This window comes from Phalangium opilio, unplaced genomic scaffold (genome assembly GCF_054372755.1).
Source record: "Phalangium opilio isolate 3A_F unplaced genomic scaffold, DU_Popi_V2 ptg000025l_1, whole genome shotgun sequence".
NCBI classification, from domain to species: domain Eukaryota; kingdom Metazoa; phylum Arthropoda; class Arachnida; order Opiliones; family Phalangiidae; genus Phalangium; species Phalangium opilio.
This window is the reverse complement of record NW_028324156.1, coordinates 2839884-2849169: the sequence shown is the minus strand read 5'-3', so window position 1 is coordinate 2849169 and position 9286 is coordinate 2839884. Positions and strand designations below refer to the sequence as shown.

General features: G+C 32.3%; 1 protein-coding gene across 2 annotated transcripts; it reads left to right on the top strand.

Annotated features, from left to right (window-relative positions):
• Positions 1-5992: 5992 nt before the first annotated feature.
• On the top strand, positions 5993-9156 carry Alas (5-aminolevulinate synthase). 2 transcript variants are annotated; one of them, XM_089869136.1, is made up of 10 exons: positions 5993-6374; positions 6799-6966; positions 7028-7141; positions 7214-7430; positions 7511-7695; positions 7768-8112; positions 8191-8330; positions 8409-8537; positions 8597-8821; positions 8898-9156. In XM_089869136.1, the coding sequence occupies exons 2-10, from the start codon at positions 6834-6836 to the stop codon at positions 9000-9002; spliced, it is 1593 nt and encodes a 530-aa protein (XP_089725262.1). In that variant the 5' UTR covers positions 5993-6374; positions 6799-6833; the 3' UTR covers positions 9003-9156. The 2 variants fall into 2 exon arrangements, with proteins under 2 accessions (XP_089725262.1, XP_089725261.1); XM_089869135.1 differs by having other exon boundaries at positions 5994-6285.
• Positions 9157-9286: the final 130 nt, after the last annotated feature.

Sequence of the window (9286 nt, the reverse complement as noted above, 5' to 3'; positions counted from 1 at the left end):
TTGCTTAATTACTCGGCTCCTGTTTGACGCAAATTTCCCTGATTTCCCTGAAATTTACTAAAAATTCGAAATTTCCCTGAATTTTCCCTGAGGTTTTTGTCAACTATTTATTTCCCTGAATTTTCCCTGAGGTTTTTGTCAACTATTTATTTCCCTGATTTTTCCAGGTTTTCCCGGTTTGTATGAACCCTGTTTAATTAAGAAACTGAAAGACAATTATCATAACTTGAAAATGGTGTCCCTTAATTATGGCAAAAATGTCATAGAAATTACATTTTCAACTCAATATAGCAAATAAAAGAATACCCCCTTAAATTCTGATGGACCGTTTCAGAAACACCCTGTATATTTTTCAAATAAATTGTTACTCTACATTAATCTGTCTATAGTGTAACAAATGGCGGCATATTTTACTTTGAGATAAGGTACGTACAACCCCCAGCACAATCTTAAATAAAAAAATATATATTTCACTTTGACAGTTACATAAGTTGCAGGTGCGAACTTTGAACCATTTAAACCGAACGATTAATAAGGTGACAGCTTTCTTACTGTAATTATTATTCTTATACAAGTGACGTAAATATTTGACTAAAACCATATGTTATGTTTAACGAGAACAATGCAAAATAAGGCCAAAATTGATGACGATACGCGGCAATTGGCATATTTCTATATAGTAGGTCAAGGTTTAGGGTTATGTAAATTTGCATAGACTTTCATAAGACTTTTAAAAGAACAACATTACCATGAACTTTGAAGTACTCTTTTTATCGTAATTACCCTCAAATAAATTAATTTTACAATTTTATTCCTATAAAACATTTAATACTCAAAATCCGAATGAGCCAACCCGAACTGGCGTATTAAATTTTTGACTTCTGCCGCCACATCGTCACGTGATCTCTAGACTGGAACCCACCATATTTTCCCGCCAAAAACTATACGCGCGTATTTTGAACGGCTAAAACTGTTGACATAACCAGTTTTGACAGTAAATCTCTAATTTTAGCGATTCAAAATTAACTATTCAAATAGAAATTTAAATTTGAAGAACAATACAGACTTTAGACAGTAACAATTCTTATTCTGAATGCCACAAAAAAGGCGGTCAAACTAGATTAAACCATACACAGGTGTATCGCAAAATCGTAATTACAATTTACAGGTACCTTTTAATTTAGAAATATGCACGTACTAAAAAATCTGGCGTTCGAAAATATAATATATATTTAATATATACTCATTGTTTTGTCTTTCATATAAACTTATAAAAGGCGTTTTCTCCAATAACTACTTAAAAAACCTGCACTAAAACTCTTGGAAAAATGAAATGCTAGGAATATATTAATGATTACCGGTAATTTAAAAGTTTCTACACACCTAAATACTGAAAGGTTTCGGCCCGAAAACCCGCTAAACCAGTGACTTGTCTGTGATCCACTTGCGTGACGTCACACGAAACCCAACCCCCTTTTTTTCCCCCTACGAATGCTTCTAACACCGTTTCGACTAATATACAACTTCGATCACTTTATAGTCGTCCGCTATATGAAGTAGAAATACTTTTTCTAATCCTAATAGCGGAGAAAATATATTTTTCTTTGAAAGTATTTATTTATTTTAATTTAAATTTTAGTAATTATTTAAAGTATAAATTAATATAAAGTATCTGTCATGATTGCCGTTACAACAGCGAGTTCTGTGAGTAAAATATACTTATATATATACCGTTATATCTTATAGTTAAGTAAGATTGTTTGAAAATGTACCTGAAGAACTTTATATTAAAAGTTTTCAAGCGAAACAGTTTTAAGTTTTTAACTTCCTCGAGATTCAAGAATAGATATTATTGCGTGGCAAGTTATGTAAAGGTAGAAAAATCAGGTTTAATAAACGAAATAGTATTTTATAAAGTTATTTCTATATCCGAACACTCTAATCTGCTATATTTGTCAGCGTTTTTCTGATAAGTCTGGCAGAAGGGATGTTCGTCTTTGGGTGATTTTGAGAATAAAAAGGTTTTATATGATATTTTGCCGTCTGGTCCACTGTTTTCAAGTTAAGATTGATTACAGTATTTTACCAAGAATGACCCCTTAATTTTAATTAATTAATTAAGAAACTGAAAGACAATGATTAATTAATAATTAAGGGGTCATCCCTAAAACACTTATCAAATCATATCTCGAAAACAGTGTTCCTTGTGGATGGAAAAATGGAGATAGAAGTTACATTTTCAACTCAAAATCGATTTCCCAAAGAACGTGATCTCCCTTCTTAATTTCTGACAGAGTTATCAGAAACACGCTGACAAGTATTCTATTTTAATTTTGCTAGACACTCGTAAGATGCTTGTAAAACATTTCAATAGATAAATGGTAGAGAAATTTTCCTCCCGAGTTTCTTAACTTTAAACCGCGATTTAACATGGTTGCCAGTAAATTGTTATTAGAGCATCTACTGCATGTTTGAAACTGAATTGAACACAGGGTTTTGTAGATGGTTAAATTGCACGTGTCACAAATGACGGGCAACAAAAAAATCTTAAAGCCCAAACCTCTTAAATAAATAAATAAAATAAAATTTAAAATTCTCCACTAATTTCAAATAGCTTAATTAGGGAATTTGTATGGGAAAAGAATATATATACAAGTAAACAAACTGAAGTAAATAAAGTGTTTTCCCTTTCATTGTCGCCGCCTGCAGACGGACTAGAAAACCCCCAATAAAAGTGAATGAAACCTTATATAACTTCGAAGGTACACTTAACACCAATTTACCGAGTAAAAAAAGTGGACCACCACCATAAGGGCACGTAAAAGTCCATTTTCCTTCAAACCCTCTAGACAAACCGGAGTTAATTTCACTTAATTTCTTTATGGGGCAAAGCCCGAGACCACTCTTACCTACTTAACGCGCTAACTACCCAATACGTTAAATACCGGAAGATAAAGTATATTGAATTTGTCCATTTTATAAAATGAGGCCAAAACATTAACGAATTTGAACTAATGCCCTAATTTAAAACAAAGCCAATTTTAATGATATATAATTAAGAAAATAATGGTTCGAAAATTGTAGACAAAATTCGGACTTGGGTGATTAGTCTTTCTATTTCGCAACTCTTTTAAGTGTTCCAGACAGCCTTCATATATTTACTTCGTGTTGTTTTGTAATAACCAACGGATACCCTTGCAGTTATTTAGTTAGCTATTTATTACACCATAAGTTCATAAGCTATCTTCCTCCATAAGTTTGTCACTGGTTACAAACTGGAGCTTGTCATGAAGTGATTGAAGTAGGTCATAGATTCGAGGTAAAGCGACGCCTGGTTTTGGCGCTGTCAAAGGATTAGTAATGCAGACTAAATAGGACCTAGATGGAAGTCCGGCAAAACTAACTAACCGAGTGTAGTACTTCAATTCTCGCTTGTCGTTCTGCTAGAACTAGCTCGAGCTGTAAGTCTCTCAGAAGCATTACGAAGTATAGATAGTGTCATACTTATAGATTGAATATATCTTATAAACTTATGATTACACTAAACAGAAATTGCCAAATAAAAAATAATTTTTTTCTCCAAAGGTTATTGCGTAATGTTAGAGAAACTACTATATTTATGTTCTGTCCTGTAACTGTACATACGTACTTACAGGTTCCTGTCAAAACTAACCACTCAAAAAAAAAAGCTAAACGTGTACTCGAAAGATAAGAAAGGACGTAAAACAAATGGGTTTAGGGTTATTTTTGTCGCTTTTATCATCGTGTTTGAATATATATATGTATATATTTTAAATAGAATCACATTTTATATCCCCGTCGAGTGCTCAAACGCCTACCTACATTGAAATTAAGAAACGGGAAATTCTATTTGAAAAACAAACCGGTTTTATATAATATTAAATTGGAGGTGTTATCTAGTTTAATTTAGTTTTAAATTCGCTTCATATCTACTCTAATTAAAAATAAATCTTTGCGACAATTTTTTTGATTGGAATTAATATAAAGAGTTTTTAAGAAACTGAGGTATCATTCAATGTATAGATATGGTTTAAAATTAAGTACAATATTACGTAAAAAAATTGGACAAAAATAAAAAGGGGTTATAAAACGTTTCTCTTGACTCTCTCCAAACTTTTATTTATTTGTCCAATTTTTTGGCTATCATGGGAGTTATTCTGAAGTTATTACTTAAAATTATACTTAGTTTCCACTAAACGGGGTTTTGCCCTTCCCCCAGTGTTGCCAGGCCGTTGGAGAGTGAAGAGAAAGACTAACAGATTACAGATCAGTTTGTATCAGTACTAGACCAACTTGATTAAATGAGGGCCTGACAACACTGCACGGTAGTTTAAGCCGAGAGAAGGGTGGAGGAATTTTCTAAAGCGCCTTTAGACGTTTAAACTCTAAACTGTAAACTATTTAAATTACTAATTCCTTGTCTCCTGATTATTTAAATACGATAAAACAAAATCCAAAAGTTAATCTACTCAAAACGTTTTTTGAAAGCTCAGCAGTCTCTAAAAACATTCCGTCACTATAAATCAAGATTGCGATCGAATTCGTTCTCAAAAACACTAATCTATATAATTTATTTAGAATTTCCCGGCAAATTCCATAGACTTTAGATTGCATTTTATGATAAAAACTTACTATGACCATAAGGTCATAATAATATATGTTCCATCCATAAGTTTGTCACTGGTAACTTAGAAACTGGAGCTTGTCATGAAGTGAGTGAGGTAGGTCATAGATTCGAGGTAAAGTGACGCCTGTCAAAGACTAAAAAGTGTCATACTTATGGAACATATCTTATTAACTTATGCTATGGCCCCATAACTTCAAGTTTTCGTTTTCAAAACTTGAATAATTAAAAAAATAAATTCAACTAAACTAATACTTTAATTTCAAGATGGATTTTTTTTTTAAGATTAGATTTTTTTTTTTTGTTCCTTTTAAGTGACGAGCTAGGGCTAAAACAGCCTTACAGCTCCAAAAAAAATTTACATATATATATATACATATATATCTCGTGCCCACTTTAATAAATTAAATTATTAAGAATTTAAAAGAGAAATAATAGCCAGTCACTTAATGAACGCTTTCTATTCGCCTGGACAGAATGACAATAGTGTTTAATGCATTTTTGTAACCAATTATGAGTTAACGATAGTTAGTAAATAATATTAGGTACGTATGGAATAATTTCACAGGTGGGATACTTCTATGGGAAATAAATCTTGAGTCGAAAATATGTAACTTCTATGACCGATTTTGACCCCAAGGGTTACCCTAAACAAGTTACAGTTAGAATGTTTTATAGAAGACCCCTTGAATTGAACGTAAGAAACTGAAACACAATGATTTCTAATTGAATTAAAGGGGCCATCCCTTAAAACACACTAATGATAACTTATTTGGGGTATCCCTTTTGGGCAAAAATGTCATAAAAGTTACATTTTCGACTAAAAATAGTTGCCACGATACTTAGCTCATTGTAACACCCTGTATAATTTATTTCTTAAATTAATAAAATTGGAAAATACGGCCTTATGCCCTAAATATTGACCTTTTTCCAGGGTATTGGTGCCCATAAAAAAAAATAAAGATATTTTTTAAGGAAAAAAAAAATAAATTAAATTAATTTAAATTTACGTATGAATAAAACCAAGATAATTAAAATAATAAATATTATCTTTTCTTCTTCCTGCAGGTTAGCAGAAAATGCTTATTGCAACAACTTGGATATTGCATAAAATCGACGAATTGGCAAAGTAAGAAAAACATTTTATATTTTTAAGCGGTTTTCCCTATTTTTTTCGCAAATAATTAAATGCTGACCGTCACCAAAACCATATATTTAAAAATCCGAAATATTTCGTTATCTGAAAACTTACGTAAAGAAAGGGATAAGGGGAGAACTTATCATCTAATAGACATAATGTCAAGGATATGTCGGCCTTGAAGAAGACAGATAGACAGCAGCTATTTTCAATAGCATAAAATTATACCGGTATATCTCGAGTCGTGCCAACTGCATGCAACTTATGTGGTCTTTCCACTGAACTGAAGCCATCGCCCCAGTCTTGTCGGGTTTTCCGTACACGTTTAAACTTCTAGTTGGTTATATACATTGGAGTGCAAGCAGCAAGTACACGGCTATACGCCTACGCTACAGTTACACGTAACAGTGTGTTTTATCAAATAACTAGCTATAACTTCATTTAAATTAGTTTTAAGCTTCCATTTTTAAGAATTTGATTGCTTTTAATTTTCATATAAAAGGTAATTAATATAATGTTACGTAATCATTTGATCTTATTCATATTATACTGCCGTAGACGTATTGTTACGTAACATCTACGTGTGTGTATGTGAGTGGGTCATTTTGGAGACATTATTTTTAGACGAAATTATATTTTATTTAATTATGTATTTAATATTTACGATTTTATTTTTAATTATGTATTTTAACTCGAATAAGGAATAACTAAGGAAGATTTATTTAGCCAAGGCTTAGAGATTGTTCTTTAAAAACTGCTAAATAAATAAATAAATAGTAGAATATATAGTAGGTTTTCTGGGGTAATTTGGTCTATTTAATTGCGCCAATTTTGAATACTTTAATAGCGTCACGTGTTCTATATATTTTTAAGGAAAATTGTGGATTTTTGTCCTAAAATATATTTTAGTATAATGGGGTCAATAAACTTTAGGGGTCATTCCAATTTTTTTTTTAGTGATCTCTATCTAAAATGACATTTAACGAATTATTTTTTTATTTTTATTTCTGAACAGAAAATTCTTTTCGATATTTTTCGCATAATTCCAAGATGCCCTGCCCATTTTTGTCCAAGCTTCCATCAACATTTCTACGTAACTATGGAGGTAGCATTGTAAAAAGCTACATGGACCAATGTCCATACATGATTAGATTTGCTTCTAGCGTTCCCATTGATGTCCCCGGTAATTTAGGCATAATTACGAATTTAATTACCAAATTACTAAGGATTTTTTACAAATTTAGGACCAGTAAAAGAAGGGAAATGTCCATTTTTGGATACTGTCAAACCCACAGTAAAAATAGCGAGTGCTGAACTTCAAGGGGATGTGATTGATTTGGGTCAAGAGAAGCAACTGAGTAAGATTATTTAATGATTAAAGTAATTAAGTGTAATTTAATTAATTAGTAAACAACTTTGCATGTTTTTAGATACAGGAGAAGTTTTTCCTTATCAGGATTTTTTTGGGGAACAAATTGCCAAGAAGAAGAAGGATCATACCTACAGGGTGTTTAAGAAAGTTAATCGTATCGCGGAAAACTTTCCTCATGCTGAGGAGTTTACTGAAGGTGCCAAACCCATCACTGTATGGTGTAGCAATGATTATTTGGGGATGAGCAGACACCCAGAAGTAAAGGAAGCAGTTATGTAAGTCTATTACTATATAGATCCATCAATTTTAACAAAGTTACACTGAGCAATTATTAAACTAAATTGTTTCTCAACAGTAATGCTGTTATGGACCATGGTGTAGGTGCTGGAGGAACTCGGAACATTGCCGGAAATTCTCTCCTTCATGAGGAACTTGAAAGTGAAATGGCTGATTTGCACAATAAAGAAGCAGCCTTGCTATTTACATCGTGTTTTGTGGCTAATGATTCCACCCTCTTCACTTTGGCCAAACTTATGCCCGGTAATGCCACAAATTATCTTAAGTTTTAATTATTATTTTTTTCTAAATTAATTAATATCTTTAATTTTAAAGGTTGTCATATATTTTCTGACGCTGGCAACCATGCTTCCATGATTCAGGGTATTAGAAACAGTGGGGTACCCAAACACGTTTTTAGACATAATGACCCTGAACATCTGGAGCAAATGTTAAAAAATGTTGATAGATCAGTTCCAAAAATAGTGGCATTTGAAACTGTTCATTCTATGTCTGGGGCTGTATGTCCTTTGGAAGAAATGTGTGATATTGCACATAGATACGGGGCTATTACTTTTGTGGATGAAGTTCACGCAGTTGGCCTTTATGGGGAGAGAGGGGGAGGTATCGGAGATAGAGATGGAGTCATGCATAAGATGGATATTATTACAGGAACACTTGGTAATAATAATAACAAACATTCCTTCAACTTAAAAGAATTGGAAATTTAATATCTACTATTTGGTTGTTATTTTTAAGGCAAGGCATTTGGAAATATTGGTGGATACATTGCCGGAACTTCCAATTTGGTTGATATGGTTAGAAGCTACGCAGCAGGGTTTATTTTTACTACATCTCTTCCACCAACTGTTTTAAAAGGAGCTAGAGTCGCCATTCAAGTTAATATTTGTTTCTTTCTACTTTGGCTCATTTGTTTAGAAGATAATCAAGCTAATATACTCCTAAAATAATTTTAGATTCTTAAAAGTGAAGAGGGTAGAATGCTTCGTCAAAAACACCAAGAGAATGTTCAATATTTGAGAACAAAACTTATGTCTGTAGGAATTCCAGTGGTACATTGCCCAAGCCACATTATCCCAGTTCATGTAAGACTACATCTGCCTTGAGTTAAAATTAAACTTAATTTTAACGTGCATCATTCCAGGTTGGGGACCCATGGTATGCAACTACCCTATCCAATCGTCTCATAGCAAAGCATGGACAATATGTTCAAGCTATAAACTATCCCACTGTTAAAAAAGGAGATGAAAAGTTGAGAATTGCCCCTACTCCGTTTCATAATGTGGAAATGATGGATAAGTTTGTGGCGGATCTTTTGGATGTATGGAAAGAATGTGGGTTGGAACTACGTAATGAATCTTGTACTAAGGTAGGATTGTAATACTGTCAGCATCTTTACCAAAGGACCTCAATTGTCTAAGAACTCCTATTTGATCATTTTACAGGAATGTGAATATTGCAAACAACCTTTACTCTTTGAACAACTAGAGTCCAGGATGGCACCACCTTGTGGTTATCAAAAGGGTTGCCCCCAAAGAATGGCTAACTAATTACTGAATTGTTAAACAAAAGAGGAAAAATAGATCTTTTAAACGAAAATATATTAGACTATTGGTATTCTATATATATATTTGGGCTATATGTAATTATAAAAAAGGTTAAAACTAAGGATTTTAGGATGAAAATAAAGTATATTCAAATTAAGTTTTCATGTTATGTCATTTTGGCCTTGTAATGCACACAACTTAACCAACTTGAAAGTTTTGGGAACTAAACTTGGCAACTTTAATTAATTAAAGCATTGGCAACTTAAATTAAAGCATTTAAATTGGAT